This window comes from Fusarium tjaetaba (genome assembly GCF_013396195.1).
Source record: "Fusarium tjaetaba strain NRRL 66243 chromosome Unknown NRRL66243_c0000384, whole genome shotgun sequence".
Lineage (NCBI taxonomy): Eukaryota > Fungi > Ascomycota > Sordariomycetes > Hypocreales > Nectriaceae > Fusarium > Fusarium tjaetaba.
Genome location: NW_023501580.1, coordinates 206,464 through 228,392, shown reverse-complemented (window position 1 = coordinate 228,392; position 21,929 = coordinate 206,464). Strand labels below are relative to the sequence as shown.

Sequence of the window (21,929 nt, the reverse complement as noted above, 5' to 3'; positions counted from 1 at the left end):
CCTTTAATCGGTGGAATTTGTTTCGAGCCCTTGATCCGAGAGAGGCGTGCACTGAAACATCCATGGTTAGACCTTACCCTATATCGCTCCGGGTCAAAGAGACTTTTGCTATCAGACCTCCCCGGTGCTCCGGACAAATTTACAGTTTCTCCAAAGGCATGAATTATGAAGCATTTTGCTCAAATGATGGAGGGGATACTGTACCTGGTCGTATCATCTCGTTGAGCTACTGTAGCTTACACGATGGCGGCACGTCCCATCCCGCCAAAGTGGCTCTTGGGTCTCTTACACCAACACCAACTATCAAGAAGACACATGAAATCTGTGGAAGATGCCCTGCCCTGACCATCCCTACCTCGATTGTCCAATCATCAAAGTCGCTGATCTACCCCATCTTTTAGCCAGACTCTTTTTTATCTCGCCAAAGTCAATGCCACAGAGATGTGCATGTCACTCTCCGGCCAATAGTTGCCCGTCTCTCAACAACGTGCCTCGACTTCACGTTCCATGACGTTCGAAATCCTCAACCTTCAACAAAACCCGGCCTCATTGTCACCCCCGGCTTCAAATCTTGAGTGACATGGACTATCTCGAGTGAGACATGTCCTACGGCGTTGGCCCAGCGCCAATTCAGGGGAACGAAAAGCGAGAAGCACTGTGGTAGGAGAACCGGCCGATCCTTTGGATATGTCGTGTGCTTCCTCTGTCACTCTCACCAAAGACAGTGTCTGAAGGATGGTTATCAATGTAGGCCCTTCTTTAGCCGCCTCAGCCGGGTTAAAGACCCGGTCGAGTGTTATCTGCTTCACAGTAGGGCTTAACTCGGCCTTGCTCTGCATCAAGATCCTCCGCCTCTTGGTATTATTCCAAGACAAACCTTGGATTCGCGATTCAGGAGATCTGCCAGTATATGGATACAAATCCACAAGCCCACAGACTTCGTGGTCATCTGACTCTTGCAAATGGATCTTTTTACAAGCGCAACATGCTGTTGGAGACAAGAGACGACAGCCCTAGCAAGGCAAGACCGGAATTACATCAAGATATTGCGTGGATCTAGCACTCAGATCCGACTAATAAGCTTCCTCCTTCAGAGCATGCATATTGCCGTTCCCGGGACCGGACTGAGCGGAAAATAGCTCCACCCCCGATCCCGCTGTGTCACTGAGATATCCAAACAGCCCTGTCATCGAATCCTCAATTTCTCAATACGGACGACAAAGTATTCTCCCCCCTGAGAGATCATCTCTAGAATACGATTCCGGCATCTTGACACACGTTCCGTCCCTGCTTCTAGTCTACACCGAAACTTCCACTGGCCAAAGCTTTCACCACAATGAATCGTCGATCTAGCTCAACCCATCCACAAACAGCTCCCCTCGCAACCATGTGCCGCCAGGGGGCGTGTAATCAAGGCGAGGAAGTACTTCGTTGTACCACTTGGCACAGTCGTTACTACATGCTTCTATTAAAAACACCAAAACGTAAGTTAAGTTAAGTTCAATTAGAGATTTGTGAGGCGCACATGGTCCCTGGCGAATCAGCTCCGTAACCGCGGGCTCATGGGCGATAAAGGGGGACAGCATTATATGCCTTGCATCATGCACGTTTCTTTTTGAGTAGGCGCAGGAAAAGAGTTTTATGCGTCTTTGTCATGATTTGCATTTGTAAGAAGCGGTGTCAGAATCGAATGCTATGAGGTACAGTTTGAGAAGGCTTGTCGCCTCGTTTCCAGGGCCCCGGAATGTTGGGCTTGCACGTGGCTGGAACAATAGGGACTGACTTGACTGGGTGTACAATACGTAGTCAATGCTTTGCAGCTTTGGGCCGGTCCTATTGAGTATCGACGCGTGTCGTAAATCCGATTTCGAGTCTGATAGTGTTGCCTCTGCCACAGAGCTTGCGTGTCTCGTCTTTACTACTCCCCTTCAAGGACCAAGAAAACACCAGACCTCAATGTAGGGTATTAGAATAAACTTATAAAAATGTATCCTAAGTCTACTAAACTTATTCTGAACTTATGCTAAGTTGCCTAAGTCTTTTCATCACTCAGGATCAAGGTCTTGAGCCTAGCTCCCTCACTGACAAAGTATGGTCTGAGTACCTTGTGTATAACATAATTTGAATTCGTGTTGAATCTACTTGAGGTATCTACCCGTTATACGCCTGAGTGGTATGTAAACCTCCATATATGACTCCCGTCCCGTAGTCTGACTGTCGTGTCTTTCATTCCCTGTCCATCCTTAAACTCCTGATACGCTCGAGGTCCACGACGCTCGGCATGAATGCTGATGCATGAAAAACAAAAACTCTTCTTTTTTTTAAAAGGCAGTGTATTTATTCATCCATAGGGGCAAAGCCCGCAATCAAATCTTCAAATTGTTGTAAACGTTCTTGGTGATCCTTCACCATGGACTTTGCTGGCCCTGAGTCTTCTGAGGTGATGACTCTGTCCCACTAAGATTCCATTCGAAAACGTGGTCCATCTCGCGGAAAACATCCTCCGCCATTTCCATAGGGTCTTGTGACTCATCAGATTCACGATCGCTCTTAGTCGGATCCGAAGGAGGAGCTGATTGACGCAGCTGGTCTGCCGAAAGGAAAGCTTCTGCCATAGCATCTGGCATTGGGCTGTCAACTGTACGTTGTGATTCTGAGGGAAGCAAACGCTGTTTTTGACGGATAATAGGTCCCCGCACCACGGCATCAAAGTGCTTATGGAACTTGTCATCTCCTGATGTAGGAAGTTCAGACATAGGAGTATCAGGTGGTGGTGAGCCTTGGCGTCCCTTTGACGTAGATGGGCAGGGTGTTGTTGGGTTACTCGAATATCCCTTGGTCTCATGGGGTAGCGGTGCGAAGGAAACTCGACGTTCAGAGCTCCTGACCACCCAAGGATTCTTCGTTGCGGAAGCCAGAATACCCTGCGTGCTTGGCATACAACTTCCCGATCCCCTCCAGACAGCGCGCTTGCTTCTACGAGAGCTATACCCTGGGGAAGTCGATCTGAACGATGCAAATGACTTGACCGAGAATTGGGGTTCAGGTGTCGATTCTATGACTGTTGCAGCCGCCGCGGGAGCATCCCGTACTGGCGTATCAACTTGAGAGGTGACGGCTGGTGTGTTTGGCTCTTCGACTACCGCGCGATCCTCTGTTTCGACAATAGGCGTCAGGGCTGGGGGCTTTGTCGGCAGTTCGGCCATCTCGTTTGTCCAAGGCGTTTGATCAACAGGACTGGATTCAGCAACGATAGTGCCCGTTTCCTTTGACTCTGGCATAGGGCTGTCTGTAGGTATCTTGCCCAGGCTCAGTGTAGCGTACTGAGAAAGCTTATTATCGACCCATGGGGTCTGCTGTGAGAAGGGAATGCGTGTGTTCTTTGGTGAATTGGGCTGGCGCTGTTCTTGCTCTAGCTGTTGCTCCTTGGCTGGGCTATCGACGACAGCTGGTCTCACGTTCTGTAACGAAGGCTGGGGAAGACTCAAAGCTCGACGTAGAGTCGTCTTCATTGGAGTAGATTGAATCGATGCTGTCTTCCGTCGGCCACTGGGAGAGTTGGAGGCCAGCTTCGACGGGCAAGATGATCTTCTTTGGGGTGAGCTTTGATGGGCAGGACTTCCAGTCAATTTTGCCAACTTTTCCCATGAGCTTTGAGGAATGAATCTCTTCTTGATTGAAGTTCTGAGAAGATACTCAGCATGAGAAGGTGTTGCGGGTTTTGATGGCGTCGCCTCAGCCTTGCGACGTCCTGCCAAGGTCTGTGGCGTCCTATTAATGAGTGTTGTTGGGGATACAACTTCAGTGGCTTTCGCTTTGCCAACCACTTCCTCTTCCACTTCCTCTTCTTCGCTAGATTCGTTCACGGAGGCAGTGACACTGCCCTCGTGATTTTCAGTTACAGCCAGGCTGCCGGTGCCATCGGCCGTTACACCCATGTCCTCATCTTCTGACCCTGTGACTGATCCACATTCGCGGAGCATTTCTTCAGTGACGAGCAACACTGCATCTTCCGCCGACATTTGGCTAGGACAACTTGTGAGCTCCGAATCAGATGTCGTGGTATCAATCATCGAACAATCACCCGCGCTATCCGGCCGGCTGTCAGAAATATCGAATCCACGAAATTCCTTGCTTGAGATAGATGACAGGCCAGACCAAGTGTCCTCATTGGACATGGAGACATCTTGGTCTGATGCAGTCTCGGCAGCTTGATTGAGCTTTGGCCGCATCTTAAAACAGAAACTGGCATCTTCTTGGGTCTCGAAAGCTGGGCGAGGTTTTGGGTTGCTGCCAGCTTCATCTTGAGCTCTCAGATCAGTTGTTCCGGGTACAGAGCCTCGTTGAGTAACTGGGACTTTGCTTGGTGTTTGGCGGTCGGTACTGTCTCGTGATGATGTATTCGCATGTGGATCTAGGACTGGAGTGTACTGTAGAGATGATAAAGGTGACGACGAAGGCGCTCGATCCAACGTAACCTTATCGCGGGATAGTTCGTCCTCTGAAGTCGTTTGCTCATGTTGCGGCGGTGAGAAGAATCTCTTTGTCGCAATGGCGGAAGATGGCAAGCGGTCGGGGACACTGGAAAATGATGTGTTGAACGCCTTCGTAGCTGAGAGCGAGGATTGATATCTGGATGGGACTGGGGTATCAATGGATCCTGTTTCCATGACATCTGTTCGTTGTCGTTTATTCGCCAGATGCTTCAACCATGAAGATCCCTTGGCCTTTCGCTTTCTCTCGGACAATGACTCTTGTGGTGTTGACGCCCAGAACTCGTCCTTCGGTTTCTTTTCAGCATCCACTGCATCTCTCCATTCTCGGACCTTGGCGAGCTCATCTTCTTCCAGATAAGGGTGTGTTTCGGTCTCGGAAGTTTGGTTAAGGCTTTCGGGGCTCGGGAGGTGACATTCCAGACTATCACTAGCCGGCTGAACTGTCTCTGGTATAGATACGTTGCGTCGAACATTGGCGGACCTTTTCAATTTCCCAGGCGACGTCCTTATTATTCTTGCATTTCCAGCCGTTCGGTGCTTTGAACGCCAAGGGTTGACCCAGTTCGAGGACTTCGCATCAAAGGGGCCTCTGAGCAATGCGGTCAGAAGGACTGGTGTTTTTCCGTCTAGAAATCGTTGACCAGCTGCTTCGATACGTAGCTTTCGGGACATAGGGTTATCGTAGTTTTCGTCGTCTGAACCCTCGTACAAGACATCTTCGGGGTCGCAAGTCGCTTCGCAGTAAATCGTGTCTTCACCCCATCCCAGAGCGAGCTCATCCGCTAGAGGATCAGCGGTTTGGGCGGCCATTTTGATAGTATTCGAGGCTTGCGCCCTCCGGTCGGAAAATCGTTGTCTTGAAAAGCATATATAGGGTTGACCGACTGTTTGGGTGATTAGTCGTTCTATTGATTCACGATCCCTGCTAAAGAAATGAGAATGCACGGTCAATCACCAGGGGAGACGCGCCCCGCGTCGAGTCACGTGGGGTCGCGTAAAGTGCTTCACTGTACGTCATGACGGTGACACAGAGCGAGGAAAGTCCATTCACAGTGCATATTCTTCTTATTGATGAGTGGAATCAAATGGGGAACAATAGAGAATATGTTTGCATTCATCTTTTAGTTCCTAATTGGAATCTGGAGGCCATCTTCATTGGTGAGAGTGACAAAAGGCTTCCTGAAGGAGGATCGGTGATTGCGCCAAACCATGCTTTTCATCCCCGCGTAAGAAAACATAAGACTCTAGAAGAAGATGCTAAAATGAAATGCGTAAAGACTCTCCTAAGTTTAGACTTAGTTGCCAAAGCCTTTTTATTACTTAGGATAGCTGTCTTGAGTTTTCTTGTCCTCTGCCATTATCCAAGATCATTCATGATACTGGCTACTTACTAAATTACCTAGCGCACCCATCCTAGCAGGGTCCCACCGTTGACAGAGCAACGGCTCTAACCGTATCAAGGACCCTGGTCTTGTTTATCTCGATTGTCCAAAGTCCAAAGCGCAAGGGTACGCGCAAACAACGTCGTCTCTCGATCTGTATTTCGCATGTGCTTGTTTGTTTAAATATTTTGTCGAGACCCCATGTCTTAGTTCAACAGCCCTACTTCTCGCCTGTGATTTAATACATCTTCACCTCAGCATTCTCATTCCTCTCCTCTCTGACTCTGTCTTGGAGTACCTCATACGCTCCATTGCAACATAAACACATCACCTCGCGACCCCACCAACCGCCGCCTATGATTTTTGTTTAGTTCATGGCTTCGCATTGACATTTTTACACCTTGATTTGCGCTTCCAGGGTGACACCATGGAGCACGCTTGGTTGGACTCATTGTCCGAGGATTGGGTTTCTCAGCCCAGATCTGATTCCTCCGCCATTCAACTCCCCCCCTTGAAAGATACCGAAGAACCCAAGACAAAACCAAGAGAGACGCCGAGTAGGATACCGCGTAGAACGTTGGGCTCACGACCCCAACTATCATCAGCTGCTCGCGATTCGAGCTTCAACATACTTAGCGAGCGCACCGCGAATGATATCAACATTTCGAGCCAGCGCATCGTTAGACCATCATCACAAGGCTCCAAATTCCCACCCGGAAGGTTTGCCAGTAGATCTGTCTCTGCCTCCACGACCGCTTCTGTTGTCCATAACACTATTCAACACAAATCGTCACCTGGAAGGCAGCAGGATACACCAGAGTGGAAGAGACGACTGGTGTACGGCGACGTTCAGTATGGCGAACAGCGCGACCTGTTTTGCTCAGCTGCGACCGGATTACAAGACATGTTCAGACCGCCCGACGCTTCAGGCGACGATGCAGACGAAGATGGACGCCTGGAGTCTTCTATGATGCCGTCTAGTCCACCGTCATATCCCCAGCGCGTTGCCAGCAACGACCTCGAACCCGATCTGAGTCAACTCGACGAACTTGATGAACTGGAGGACCAAGAGCCACTGTATCCAAGCGACGTTACACCGAGCCCTAGCCCCCGACGAGCACAAAGAGAGATAAAATACAAGCTCAATGTGGAAGATTCTATGGTGTCTAGTATACCTAGCCCCCGAGATGAAACCCCCTCAAGACACCGAGACGAGTCTTATCGCGATGAAAGCTGTTTAAGCGCTCCTTCTGAGACGAACGGTAGCGTTCGAAAGATTAGCGGCCAAAGCGTGATTCGCAATGAAGATTTTAGTCCCATTCTTATCGGCAAGCAGAGCGACAAGGACGGCAAGATGGACTTTGCGCCCGTTGAGCTGCCAGCAGACAGATTGAAACAGAAGCTCGAAGCCTTGCGCATTAATCAGATGCTTCTCGATCCTGCAGTCGACCCTAAGACGGGATTTGACGAGCCTAATCTGGAAGCTTCTGCTACTCCCGAGGATACTGAAGAATATGCAACAAAAGGCGGATTCTTGAACCTCCAACGTGGGGGTCGATCAGGAGATGGTTCGTTCCGCTATCGTGATCTCAGCCCTGGCTTGGGTGTTGATACAAGTGGAATGCTTCCAGAGGAGTCCCTGCAGGCCAGCACTCCCAAACAGTTTCCTTCCGTACGAACGGAAGTTACCAACCCATATCAAAATGACTACTTCAACATCAGCCCGTCCTTGCCGCGAGCTCCCTTCCCCAGTCCCGACAAGAAGCAGATTAATCAGGGTAGAAGTGCGCCATCTGCTGGAAGTCCTCTCAAGCTTTTTGGCCCTTATGATACATTTACCAACCAAACACTCCTCCGACGTATCAGTCAATTCGAGGAAGGCATGTCGGGTTCCCCTTCCCGGCAATCCTCAGCATCTCAAGTTCCTCATGATCAGTCTGATATGCCCGCTCACGAATACGGAGACTCCCTGTCCAGCCCTGCTTTGCCGACTAAGAACCACAGGCCTATCAGTGGAAGATCTTTCAGTCGCTTTGGCCTAGGAGAACTTGAAGGATACGAGTTTAGTGAGGAAGTTTCTTATGTCTCTCAAGGAGATGTAGTCTATTCCGACAAGGAAAATCATGCCCCTCAATCACCAGACGTGCCACCAGTTGAGTCAGTTCTTCAACATCCGGAGCAGGTAGCGTCTCCCAGTCATGACGCTCAATTGCTCGTGCGCAGACGCCGGGGCAAGTCCACATCATCATCTGGTAGCAAACATCAGAGGACAATCTCGGGTTCTAGTCACATCCACAGCAAATCTCTGAGCCCAGCAAAGGGTGCCCCAGGCAATGTTAATACCCCCAAACGCGATAGCGGATCAGAGGGTAAGAGACCTCGAACGTCTCCGTCCAAGGATCCAACGCCAAAGCGTCGCCGTACGCTGCATCGTTCCGACATTGCCTTTGGCCGAGAGGATCGGTTAGAAGGAGTAGAGTCCGCCAGCCGTGACATGCAGTCGATTATGGGAAGGAAACGCAAGGATGCACGGCCTAGTGAGTTCCAACTTGCGAACCCCAACGTACTTGCAATGAGAAACATTCTCCGCCCACGGAGTCCTACGCCAAGCCGTGGCTCGTCACAACGTAGTGAGCCGAACGAGACCATGCACTCGGAGGATGATATGACCCACGAAAAGCCGAAGAAGACTCTTGTCCGGGCATTGCAGGACGAGACTCTGGGTTACTCTACGGATGGCCATAGTGAGGTCGACCGTAAACCATCTATTAGGACTCAGGACTTTGTCGACCAGGCTGCACAGATCATGGCCATGATCCGTAACCAAGTGAGACCTCCAGGTCTCTCAAGTGTGGAAGAATCGGAGGCTGAGCGTGGCACACCCGAAGGGGATGACCTCGATGATTCTTATCAGGAGTCAACGAATGAGCCCTTGTCTCGTCCTCCGAGCCGTGAAGGAAATCCGATGCCTAGACCACCCAAGCATCAGGAGGATCCCGAGTTGATCAAGCGACTGAGGAAGTACCAGGAGTTCAGCGACATGGGAGACATCATTACCTTGTCTATGCGATCCATGGGCCTAGTCAAGGAAGCAATTCTTGCCGATCAAGAAATCGAGCGGGAGATCGAGAACGCGCCTCGCCAGCGATCAGAGCTGTCATACAACACCGAAGACGAAGTCATCAGCGATCCACCCAACATTCGATTGTCGGCCGGCCCTGCTCATGATGCGCTGCCATCGAGCCCCTCGCGCGACTATCACTCGCAGTCATCTGGGGTTTCGACAAACAGAACCTATCCTACAACGTCTTCTCATGGTTCCGAGACCCGAAGAACTATAATGCCTGAAAGTGTGTCACATCTCATCCCCGATCGAGTGGGCAGTATGTACCTGGATAAACAAAACAACATCTGGATCAAGAAGAAGGAGACACCTACGCGGCGGCCCATGAACATTCTTCCATCAGACAGCGAAGATGATCCTTTCGCCAGTATCCCGGATTTGTCTGTGGATTTGACGAGAGAGATGCAAAACCTCCATCTCACCACAGCTAAGAAGAGCAATGCGGCCGGCAGTCCAAGCCAGGTGAGGTCGCCCACCAGCCCATCCAAGTTTACAAAGTTCCAATCTGCTAGAGGCTTTACAACATTGTCACCTGATGGGCAATTGAGCCCGGAGATGAACAGCCTTGTTGGAGAAGAGTTCGACAAGTTAGATGCTCGGGTAATGGAAGATTCTGAGCTGTATCTTGAAGAATCTCGCCAAGATGAGAGCAGCTTCCACGACGATAAGGCTAACAGTACTCCCTCGACGACCACCAAGAAACGTAACCTCACCATCACGTTCTCTTCGCCTGTCGCATCCATCATACAAGATGTGGTGGTGGCAGAGGATTTGGACAACCTTGAAGATGATCCTGAGCTTCCCAATGGCCATTTCAACAGTTCATCGCCTAGGAAGTCGCCAGGCCATGCGAGCATTGGAAAATCGGCATTGAAGAACGGCGGTAATGGACAGGGCTGGAGTAACCGTATTCCTTCACGAAATGGCCCATCATTTGTCCCTCGACCTGTGTCGCGAATTGACGAGCAAGACGAGGATAGCACAATCGAGCTTCCTATTGACGACCAGCGCCAAGTCAGCATCATTGGGGACACAAGCGTCGTCAGTCACAAAACACCCGACGGCCGCCGTACCAGTCTGAGCTTCGTTGTCAACCCAACACCAAACAACAACTTCTACCCGACTCCTACAGACGACAGTGTCATGATTGGCCAGAATGTTGGAAAGCTTTCTCTGAGCCCTTTGTCTGAATTTACTATCAATAATACGGATCAGTCATTCGGCTTCGAGGTCAGTTATGTCATGGGTCGACGGCATGCGGCCACTGGAGATGGTTCTAAGAAGGTCATGTCCATGACGATACGGGAACTTGTGGACAAGCTTAGTGAGGTTGAACCGTATGAGCCTTACTGGGAAGACATCACAGAACTAGATCTTCAAGAGAAGCGACTGGGAAGTCTGCACATGCTGGACCAGTTCTGCGGCAAGCTGGTGACACTAGACGCTTCCAAGAATGCACTGGGGCACTTGGATGGCGTGCCGCCTAGTGTTCGGCAGCTCAAGGTATCGCAGAATATGCTGACCGAGTTGACATCTTGGGATCACTTGATGAACCTTCAGTACGTGGATATCTCTGGGAACGAGGTCAAGAGTCTTTCTGCTCTTAAGGGCTTGGTACATCTGCGAAGCATCAGGGCCGACAACAACCAACTGACGAGCCTTGATGGCCTCGATACCCATGATGGACTGCTGTCTCTTCGAGCCCGAGACAACTTGATCGAGGAAGTTGATTTTGCAAGAGTGAAGATGGAGCGCCTCACTGAACTCGATTTGGGAGGCAACAGAGTTTCCTCAGTCCGGAACCTCGAGTTGGCTCCCGCTCTGTCGCGGTTGAGGCTGTCCAAGAACAAGCTTACAAGCTTTGTGGTGCCATCGTGTATCAAAACACTTCGTCACTTGGAACTGAGCGATAACCAACTTACCTGTTTGGACGTCAGCAATTTGCCCAACTTGCACTCAGTACATGCTGATCGCAACCGCATTATCGAGTTGAGTGGCTTCAGCCGAGCTCGAAAGCTCGATAGCCTAAGTCTCAGGGAGCAGCGGGCAGATAAGGCTCTCAACCTTGGCTTCCTTTCTTCAGCCTGCGAAGTCCGCAAGCTTTTCCTTTCTGGCAACTACCTGGGGACCTTTGAGCCCACAGTGGACTTTCTCAACTTGCAGCTCCTTGAGCTCGCCAACTGTGGAATTCAGGCGTTGCCAGATAACCTTGGTCAGCTGATGCCTAACCTCCGAACGTTGAACATTAACTTCAACGCGATCCGAGATTTGGAACCGCTCCGGTTCATTCCACGACTCAAGAAGCTCCTGGTGGCAGGTAACCGACTGGCCGATTCTACCATGGTGACGGAGTTGCTTATTGAGTTTCCACACCTCACGCAGCTTGATCTGAGGGACAATCCTATCACGATTGGTTTCTACGCGCCAACGCAGATGTTGGTTCCTGCGGATCGTGAGGGCTACGTTGACCCGTTTATGCTGCCTGACACAGATGTCGAGCGTGATCAGCTGTTCTCTAGTCGTCTAGACGAGATGACCAAATTACGACGACGACTACACCAAATTGTGTTTGTGGCAAGTTGCAAGAGATTACGAAAATTGGATGGGCTCGGCATCGACCGAGAGACGGTCCTAGCCAAAGACGCCGTGTTTCAGACACTGGTTGCTGAGGGCCTGTTGCCGGATGAGACACTCGTGGGTGAAAACTCTTCACCTTGCAAAGATGTAACGGCGGAAAATGAGACGATGGGGACGATGCGAAGCAGCCGTTGGAATGCAGAGGACAGCTTTGCCTAAGGGGCACTACAAAAGTGTATAATTCAAGAGGCGAGAAGGGGGTTTTGAGCTGTGCATATTTGAATGAGGCGTTTGTGGAATGTTTTGATTGGTTTTGATTTCTTTTTTTCTCAGATCAAGGGAGCGAGAGGCAGGCTAGGGAATGGCCCTTAAAGGGGGTAGGAAAACGGATTATGAATGAAGATGGCATTGCCAGGCTGGATTTTGGCATTGGTAGGAGTTCATGGGGATTAACTATTACGAGTAATTATCTTACATAAGGTAGCTTATGGGGACATGAGCTGTATGAATACTACATACATGATATGAAGCTGAACTGAAGATGAAGCGTTGCAACAGAAGAGAAGAGAAAAGAAGTGAAGTGTCAAACAATTAATTACGAGACGCATTGACAAGGGAGGTCTTTAGCCTGGTCTCTCATGCGGATGATGCTGTAGCCCAACCCAAAACACGTCCACTTGGTAAAGTATCAGGTACAAAACGGTAATCTTCAAGGGTACCTTGTATCAGAATATTAATTGGCTGCAGGATGAAGTCACGCTGATCATTGCAGCCTCACGACGTCAGAGATACGCACTCCATTTTGGGTGCTTAATTATGAAGCTTCCATTCTATCAAGGTTGCTCATCAAGCTCTTCAAAGCTGGACAATGCTCGCGTGATACAAGACACAACAAGCACGTTTCTGACTCTTCTTCTTTGCCCTCTGAAGAAGAAACAAGCCACATGTTGTTTTACTGACGAGTCAGACATGGGCTGGGATGCGAAATGTTCTGGAATTGTCCAGGGTGCGGGAATCTTCGGGCTGTTGGCCAGGCATAGTCTAGCTGGGGATGGCCCTGGAGATGAAATCTATCTCAACTGTGCACGAGCTTGTAAGTAATCATGTCTGAGCTCAGCTTTTGGCGCTGTCGGTTTAAAATAACAAGCTTTTTTGCTGGTGGTGGTGCCCCTTGGGCTTGAAGAAAAAGGGAAAGGAAGAACCCAACCGTGGAGACGGGCGTCAGGTACCCTTTCGATATAACAGGTTGATAGGGAAATAGGGTGTTTGTTAAAACAAAGGAGCTATCTTGGCGCCGTCGTGAATTAGGGAAATCATTTGTCTATCAATATCCTTTTCATCTCGACGTTTGGGTTTATCAATTCTGCTCGGTTCGGTATCAATGCCTGCTACAAATTCAGGGCGGGTTGGTGCGGTAGGGCGACTTGGGCTCCCTAAAACTGATAGATGATGCCCTGAAGACCAATCAGTTATACGGAGGAGCAACAAGCCCGGACGACCTAAAAGGGCATAAAGCACCCGGCCTGGACTTAACCTAACTGCTGGGGGTTGCAGGTACAGATTACTTTGAAGAGGCGTAGTCTGGTTGCTCTGACTCTTTCTTCATAGGGGGTCAATTTTAAGACATTATTCAATGGTTGCAAAGACAACAGAATGTTTTTTAATAGTTGACTTTGAATGCTTCTCCTATTCAAAGCTGCTTCCAGCTTCTTCATCGCAATTCTATGAATATTGGCATATCTTACCTAATGTCATATCGACAGCTTCCCATTCATCCCCATGCAAAAGCACATGTACCCAGTACAAACCCCTCGGTTGTCTTTTCGATCGCACACCCTCCCTCGTCTGTGCAACCCACACCCTTCATTATTGATTGATTGATTGATCGACTGCTTGCTTGCTTGCTCTCTCTTTCTCTCGCTCTCCTCCTCTTCATCTTTTTTTCTTCCAGCATTTTACCTGTCTTGTCCCTAGACAAGCATAAACCCCCAATACGATTCGATCTCTTTAGCTATGGCGACGGCCATGGAAGCGGCCGACCCTATGTCGTCACTCCAGAGGTCCGTCTCCCAGCACAGCAGCGCCTCATATGCGTCACACGCCTCTCACGTATCCCACACCTCGAATCGAAGCTCCAGAAGCAACCGAAGCGCAACTGTCAGAGGCCCTCGCGGTCGAAAGCGTCCCAGTCAGCCTGTTAGCTCTGCGAGTAGTATAGCTGCCAGCGACAAGAGTCTCACGAGCTTTCCTAGCTTCTCACCCGAAAGCCCAGGCAATGATCCCCTCAGTGGACAAGACGATGCTCCGGACGAAACCCCCGTTCCCCCGGCTGCGGCCCCGGATGTTGGGCGCAAATCGATAGTTGATCTGACTGGAGGCTCAGATGTGCGAAGTGCCTTGTTCGAAGAGGATCACCCGGTGCGCAAGGTACCAGGCTCGTTACATAACGCCGATGACGAACACCTCCAACGCTTGATATCGCGGCACGGCGCCATTGGACTTATCAGACAAATATCCGAAGACCTCGCACAACGAGATGCCCAGATTGCCAATATGCGCCGCCGCGCAGATGAACGAGAAAGGGCCTTGCGCAAGATCATTCGAGAATGCGGCCTCTCTAACCTGGATCTTGAAACTCGCCTACGGACTGTCGAGGCTGAGCTACGCGCGGCCAACAAGGGACTCCGCAGAGAGGATACTGGATTAAGCGACCTCATGAGTGATGCGATGCAAGACACCGTAGTGGCTATTGCGTATGGCGAGACAGTCGCTAAGAGCTCTACCATCCGCGCAAGCAGCCAGTCTTTGAGCAACCCCAGTGAAAATGGCAGCGGCAAGGGCACATTAAAGGGGTGGAAGGATTATCTCTGGGGCTCTGGAACCGCAAAGCGAGGTAGTCGTACTAATAGTATGAACGGCGAAGGAGTAAACCCTACAACTGTGATCCGATCGCACTCTAGTATGGACCGACGACCAACGTTACAGGAGGATCTCTTCAGTCCACCAGACACGCAATCTACTCGAAGCCCAAGCCGAGCGTCAAGCATTCAATCGGGCGCAACTGGCGAGCGCAAAGCATCTTCATCGCTTGCAAGCATGGCCCTTCGTTTAGTGGCAGGCGGAGCTATAAGTACACGCGAGGCTGAGTCTCGAGGCCGTGCTACGAGCACTACCTCCAACAAGGGTGGTTCTCTCCGAGCTGTCTCGACTACAAGCAGCCGCGCGGGTCAGTCTCGAGCTGTGTCGATCGCCGGCGGTCCCAAGGCATTGATGGCGATGCGTAAAGCGACACCAGGACCATCTGCCCAAGGATCAGGCCGATCACAGGGGCAAGAGGCTTGGGACAGCATGCGAGGCAGCCCTCCGGATGACCTATCATCTCGACAAGAGAGCTATGGGCCTGTGGAGATGGATGCTATTCGGTCACCAGAGTCACAGCCACCAACGTTAACACATATTTATAACAACTTTCCGAACAGCGAGTATCTGACGGACCGGTTTGGATTTATTTACGATCAGCGACGCAAGAAACGACAACGCGAGGCGGCGCAGGTGGCTCGACATATTCGTAAGGGCAGTCGAACAGAGATGCTGGCAAACGGCCGAGGTGGCATTTCACCTAACGCGTTAGAGGATCTTCCTAGCCCCAAGGGAAGTGTGTCGAGCGAGGGACGTCCTGAGAGCCTGAACAGCATGGAGGAGCGTAACGCGGAAGAGGGCAAAGCTAAGAGATGGACGGATTATCTGAAAATCGCAACGTTTCCTACGGAACTGCTGAGTCACACGCCAAGCATCGCGATACCGTCAATCGAAGTTATGGAGGGAGCTCAGACACCCGAGCCAGAACTATATCCCACCGAGCCTGTCAAGCCAGTAATCGTTTCAACCAACTCCGGTCTTATTCCTTCAGCTAGCACAACTACTGCAGTGGACAGTGAGACCTCACGGCCCTCTCAGTCTGAATCATCCATCGCACTCACCAAGGACGATACCGAACCTGTCAAGCTTCTTCTCCAGCAACTGAGCGATGTCCACGATGCTCTTCAGCGTGAAAAGACAGTTCGATGGAACGATTTCCTTCGAAAGGTGCGCGCCGAACGCAAGCGAGAGGGCGAAGCCGCTATTGCTGCCGCCAAATCCGCTGCTGATGCTCGCTACGAACAACCTGCCATGATCCTCCCTGAAACTCGAGTTGCCGATGGTGAGATGATTGGAGTTTCAGGCCTCGGCGTCAAAGGAAAAGTCGGACGAGCTAAATGGAACGAATTCAAAACCCTGGTTCTGGGCGGCATTCCTGTCACCTATCGCGCCAAGGTGTGGTCAGAGTGTTCAGGCGCTGCAGCCCTTCGTGTCCCTGGCTATTACGAAGACTTGGTCGCTCAAACCGGTGAGGACGACGATGCCGTTGTTGTAAGTCAGATTCAGATGGACATCAACAGGACCTTGACGGACAACATCTTCTTCCGTAAGGGACCTGGTGTCAAGAAGCTGAACGAGGTCTTGTTGGCGTACTCCAGACGCAATAAGGACGTGGGATACTGTCAGGGCATGAATTTGATCGCTGCAAACTTGTTGCTCATGATGCCCTCTGCCGAGGACGCATTTTGGATTCTTACTTCAATCATCGAGAATATCCTGCCTCACGGCTACTACGACCACTCGCTCATGGCCTCCCGCGCAGATCAACAGGTTCTACGACAGTATGTCTCGGCAATCCTCCCCAAGCTCTCAGCACATCTCGACTCGCTATCCATTGAGCTCGAGGCCTTGACGTTCCAGTGGTTCCTCTCCGTCTTCACCGACTGTCTCAGCGCCGAGGCCCTCTTCCGCGTCTGGGACGTCGTCCTCTGCACCAACGACGGCAGCACATTCCTCTTCCAAGTCGCCCTCGCCCTCCTCAAGCTCAACGAGGGAAACCTGCTACAGTGCAACACGCCCGCTGGCATATACACATATATCAGCCATCAGATGACAGAGCACGCCATCAGCATCGACGGTCTTCTGCAGGCAAGCGAGGGTCTACGAAAGGTTATTCGCCGAGAAGACGTTGAGCAGCGAAGAGAAAAGGCTATTCAAGCTGAAAAGGATATGATCATGGCTCGAGATGGAGACTCAGCTCGAAGCAAGCCCACAGCCGAGACGGAGAGCGAAACAGCTGCAACTCAATCAGGAGAAGAGTAAAAAGCAAGCGTTAAAAAGTAAAAGATAAGATGGATAGAAGGCGTGTGATTGGATCAGGGATCTTTTTTCTTCCTTTGGGAGTTTATTGTTTTTGTTTGTGTCTCAGAAAAGGCCATGATACCCACACCCCTGGACCCCTCCCAAAACATAGACGTGGTTGTTTGTCCAGGGGAGTTGATGCATTACGGCGTTGGGATATTATCGAATTGGAAGGGTTTTACGGGGCATTGGCTTGTTCATATACGAGGGGGCATAAGAATAAATACGAAAAGAATCATCATTACTATATCTTGCATGTGTTCTATGATGATGTGGCACTTTTTGAGGAAAAGAGAATATCCCCAGCTATCTTCTATTGGTCTGCCTCTTAATTCAGCCACGACTGTAAAGAATATGTAAACAATGTCGAGAATTATAAAAGTCTCGGAAGAACATTAGTACAAGGTTTAGGATCAAAACCCGAGGTCGGACCATAGAAGCCTCAACTTGTCAAAGATTCACAAACATTGAGAGCATTGTTGTAACATTACTCAAGTCTTTGGATTGAAAAGCTAAAGATAAGGTAAGAATAGTCTAAAGTCGTCATCCCTCATGTCAATAAAAGTCCCATCTCATACTCTCCGTTTTGGTATCTAATGCACTGCGATCCTCTCGTTTTCCTTGTCAAGGTCCTCGCCATTGTCTTTGCTGGGTCCCTCTCCATTGCCCTTGTCCTTGCCATTCCTACCATTCTATGGTTTGATTGTAGACATCTTTCTCGCATTCTGTTGCATGAGAGCATCAGCCACCATGATGGCCGCCATTCCCTCGACGATAGGGACAGCACGAGGCACAACGCAAGGGTCGTGTCTTCCCTTAGCAGCGAGAACACCCTCGCCTGAGCCATCGTAGAGTGCTGTGATCTGGTCCTGGCTGATGGTGGCAGGAGGCTTGAAAGCGACTCGGAAGAAGATGGGCATGCCATTGCTGATACCACCTTGGATACCGCCGGAATGGTTCGTCTTTGTTTGGAGTCTTGAGCGAGGAATGCCTGTCCTCTGGGTGGCAGCGTCGATAGCAGGTGCTGGCACGAAAGGATCGTTATGCTTGCTGCCAGTCATCTCAGCACCATGGAAACCGGAACCGTACTCGAAACCCTTGACAGCGGGAATAGACATCACACCGTGGGCAAGACTAGCCTGGAGCTTGTCGAAGCAGGGCTCGCCAAGACCAGAGGGCACATTGCGGATAATGCAGGTGACTGTTCCACCAGTGCTATCGTGCTCGTCGCGCAGCTCTGCAATGCGGGCCTCCATGGCTCGGCCAATGGCGTCATCGGGGCATCGGACAGGAAGATTTTCGTCAACTTGTTCACGGGTGAGAGTCTCGCAGAGACTGAGGAAGGCAGGATCGGTGCTCATGGCATCTGTATCAGCAAAAAGCTTGATTGTTCCGACAGAGCTGACAAAGGCAACAATTTCAATGTTGTAGGTCTGCTTCAGCCACTTCTCGGCAACAGCACCAGCGGCCACTCGAGCAATAGTCTCGCGTGCAGAGCTGCGACCGCCACCAGAAGAGGCCTTAACCCCGTACTTTTCGAGGTAAGTCCAGTCTGCGTGGCTGGGACGGGGGTACATGTCGATGGTCTTATCACCGTAGTCCCTTGGTCGCTGATCCTCGTTGGGGACGGTCAATAGAATCGGTGTTCCGAGAGTGACACCATTCTCGGTGCCAGAGTTAATGGTAACGCGGTCCTTCTCGTTACGAGGCGTGGTGATGGCCGATTGACCTGGCCGACGACGGTTAAGCTGAGGCTGGATATCGGCCTCTGTGAGGTCCAGACCGGGAGGGCAGCCATCGATGATACACGAGATAGCTCTTCCATGTGACTCGCCAGCACTGCAAGACAAAGAAATGACTGTTAGCTGGGCTGTATATCGATGGTGGGGTACAGCAAGGAAGAGCGGGAAGAAAGAGAACTTACGTCGTCACGCGGAAGATCTGCCCAATGCTGGACATGATGAATGTAATGTGATGATGATTGTGTTTATGGTGATTGTGTTGATGATGGAGAGAGAGATAAAGTGTTCTTGTTCCAATGGTTGATGAGTTGTTTTGTTTTGTCTTTGACAAAGGAAGAAGAAGAAAGATGGCGGCCGTTGGAGAATTGGAAAGGATGAGGCTGTTCTTGGTCTGGAGGGGAACTTCGTTCTTGGTTCCTGCCGATTTCGGTCCAAATTTTTGTGCGTTTGGAAAGCGCGGGGGAGGGGCAACACGGTAGATGTTTTGTGAGCGATCTGATTGGCCAGTCAAGATAGCCTCAGTCGATGACTTTAGTTGATGTCCCAAGAATTATCAACTCTTGTAGGATAGACGCTAGGTTATCAGATAAAAAACATGAGCTATCATATAACTTGGAAGGACCATATTACATACCTGTCGTTAAGCGACATCGGGCCGCTGTTGCTGTGACTCAATTGATGTTCCTCCATGCATCTGGTCTGATTCCATAAAGTCTGGATAATCGCTCTTCCGCAGTAAAGTCAGAGCCAATACCAACCCTCCCTGTAGTTTCAGGGGCATACCACTAAAGCCAGTTGCCCAGAGCCCAGTACCTCAGTGAGCAATCTGCCATTCTCCATCTCAACGGATACAAAACGTCATGACAAAACAAATCTCGATCCAGATTATCAATCAATTTCTTCTCTTCAGTCGGTACTTGCCTTTTTCTGCAAGGCACAGCGCTCTCACTGGCTTGGATGTTTCCCGAACCCGTACCCGCTACCGTCCGTTGCGGAACTGAAACTGCCCCTATCCGTTAAGTTTACAGGGCTTTCAGCGCCCTATTTCCGTTCCGCGGCGGGGTCAGCTTCAATTGGAGTTTTCCGCCTCCGGGGCTGACAACAACTCAACGTTTGTTTCCTCAACTCTTTTGCTCATTGGATATCATTGGATACAGCAGCTTCAACGACGATCTCATCCATTGCCTTGGGTAATACCGTATTTCCGGTCCAATTGCATTGTCTATCTGTGACTCTTACTTATTAATCCTCAAATTCTATTCCGATATTGACTCTTGTCATCATCATGCGGCCCAATCGCTCGTTTTTGGGCTCAACGCCTCGAAACTTATCACGACATTTCCCCTCATTCTCAGCCATATCAAGACGCCAATTCACCGATGCAGCTTCTCATTCATCCAATAAGATCCAAGTTTACACTTCAACTTCTCGTGATCCCTTCCTGAACCTCTCTGTTGAGCACCATCTTCTCCAGAAGACGCCCCCTGAGTCAACCATACTCTTCCTCTACACCAACGATCCTTGTATCGTCTTTGGTCGAAACCAAAATCCATGGATGGAAGTGAATCTTCGAAGACTGGCCCAGTTCCGTAATGATCCTGCAAGCGTAGGTTGGACTGGTGGGCCAGTGCAGCTTGTTCGTCGCCGTTCAGGGGGAGGCGCTGTTTTCCATGATGAAGGAAATGTCAACTTTAGCGTCATTTGCCCTCCTGCAGTGTTTGACCGGAACAAACACGCCGAGATGGTCGTAAGAGCTCTCTCCTCTCTTGGAAAGCCGAATACGCGTGTCAATGAGCGACATGACATCGTTATAGATATCCCTGATGACCCAATCGGCACCTACAAGATCTCAGGGTCCGCGTATAAACTCACTCGTCTTCGATCTCTTCACCACGGAACATGTCTTCTGCGCAGCCCAAACCTGAACAACATCTCAGGCATGTTGCGTTCGCCAGCTGAGCCGTATATCAAGACTCGTGGCGTCGACAGTGTCCGCAGCCCTGTCCGTAACGTCGGCATCGAGAACGCTGCTTTCGAGGCTGCCGTTGTGGAACAGTTTGCAAGTATGTACGGCGATTTCGACGTCAGGGAGATCATCAGTGACAAGGTACTTGAGATGGACAGTATCAGCAAAGGGTACGAGGAACTACAGTCGCGGGACTGGATCTATGGCCAGACACCCAAATTCACCTTCTCGACTTTCCCCTACGAGGAGGACCCTCGAGAGCGTCCTCAACTGGACTTTGATGTGAGTGACACGCCACTTGGCAGAGGCATACGACGAAGCAACTAACGGGGACATAGACCAAGCTTCGTTTCGAGGCTAGACACGGTGTCGTAGACAAATTCACAGCCGAAGGCCCATCATCCCCTACCTCAGAAGACGGTCTGCCATCACTCACATCATCACCCATCTACAACGTCTCCAGCTGGGGCGCACAGCTTTTCCAAGCTGGCATGGCCGATGACGATGCGGCAAAGGTCGGGCCATGGATGGACGACATCTTGGGAGTCGACTTCACGAAACCCCGACAATAATGCCGCCGTTGTCTGAACAGGCTGCAACATGATACACGCAATGTCAGAGACGCCAACACAAGCAATCTCTTCCGTGCTGTCCGTCTCTTTCATACACCACTTCATACTCGGAGCATTCCATTATTTTGCCCGGTTCTCTTGTCATGTCTCACTCAGAACGCGAAGGCGAATCCGAATAGACCCGGTGACTGCCTAGCCAATTGGTAATGGTTAGCATGTGAACTTGGCACACCATAGTGGGAATGCCCACACACCTTTCGGAGCAAAAGAGAGCAAGGCTGGCTGAGCCTCGCACGCGTCGCGTTCAATCAAAATGTACGCGTTGCACTTTCTTCGCCGCTTCACGGTCTGGGTCATGCTTGGAACCAATATTATTGGAAGCGAGAAACAGATTCCGGTGTCCAAATGGTGGGAAGCTTGTGGGCAGCTAAGAGCATCACATGGCTTGTCAGCCGACCTAGGGTCCAGTCCATCCATCACGCATCAAAAATTCCCAACATACGCAGCCTCTCTACAGTGTAGTCTGTGCTCAGCACCACCTCCTTCAGCCTCCCGCTGCTTGATAGCCTGATAGGTGACAGTCTTGATCCTGCCTTGCTTCCAAATCCGGCGCACTGTCTAGATCTCATGATATGACTGGCTGGGTCGTTTTGACAAAGATCATTGTGTGGCTGCTAATAAAGCAGCTGCTTCTGCGGTGAGGATTGTGAGACACTTGGCAAAGGTATTGGAATCAGACCACGGGCTGCCGTGGCTGCCGCGTACGAAGCGAAGGAAAGGGGGCAAGACCCCGAAAGATGTATGGGGTTGCAGTCTTGAGCATCAGCTTGCTTGATATCAGGTTTTTCGA

The 21,929-nt window shown here is 50.6% G+C and overlaps 5 protein-coding genes across 5 annotated transcripts; 3 read left to right on the top strand and 2 right to left on the bottom strand.

Moving 5' to 3' along the window:
* Nucleotides 1-2,405: 2,405 nt before the first annotated feature.
* FTJAE_13115 (protamine p1) lies at nucleotides 2,406-5,306 on the bottom strand (the record flags this gene model as incomplete). The annotated part of the gene is made up of 1 exon (XM_037346225.1): nucleotides 2,406-5,306. The coding sequence occupies one exon, from the start codon at nucleotides 5,304-5,306 to the stop codon at nucleotides 2,406-2,408; it is 2,901 nt and encodes a 966-aa protein (XP_037199914.1).
* Nucleotides 5,307-6,305: 999 nt separating this feature from the next.
* On the top strand, nucleotides 6,306-11,798 carry FTJAE_13114 (Septation initiation network scaffold cdc11; the record flags this gene model as incomplete). The annotated part of the gene is made up of 1 exon (XM_037346224.1): nucleotides 6,306-11,798. One exon carries the CDS (start codon nucleotides 6,306-6,308, stop codon nucleotides 11,796-11,798), a length of 5,493 nt encoding a protein of 1,830 aa, XP_037199913.1.
* A 1,806-nt stretch (nucleotides 11,799-13,604) lies between these two features.
* FTJAE_13113 (TBC domain protein) lies at nucleotides 13,605-16,760 on the top strand (the record flags this gene model as incomplete). Its single annotated transcript, XM_037346223.1, has 1 exon — nucleotides 13,605-16,760. One exon carries the CDS (start codon nucleotides 13,605-13,607, stop codon nucleotides 16,758-16,760), a length of 3,156 nt encoding a protein of 1,051 aa, XP_037199912.1.
* A 731-nt stretch (nucleotides 16,761-17,491) lies between these two features.
* FTJAE_13112 (chorismate synthase) lies at nucleotides 17,492-18,758 on the bottom strand (the record flags this gene model as incomplete). The annotated part of the gene is made up of 2 exons (XM_037346222.1): nucleotides 17,492-18,638; nucleotides 18,724-18,758. 2 exons carry the CDS (start codon nucleotides 18,756-18,758, stop codon nucleotides 17,492-17,494), a joined length of 1,182 nt encoding a protein of 393 aa, XP_037199911.1.
* Nucleotides 18,759-19,826: 1,068 nt separating this feature from the next.
* FTJAE_13111 (lipoate ligase A) lies at nucleotides 19,827-21,079 on the top strand (the record flags this gene model as incomplete). Its single annotated transcript, XM_037346221.1, has 2 exons — nucleotides 19,827-20,789; nucleotides 20,846-21,079. The coding sequence occupies 2 exons, from the start codon at nucleotides 19,827-19,829 to the stop codon at nucleotides 21,077-21,079; spliced, it is 1,197 nt and encodes a 398-aa protein (XP_037199910.1).
* Between the last annotated feature and the right edge of the window lie 850 nt (nucleotides 21,080-21,929).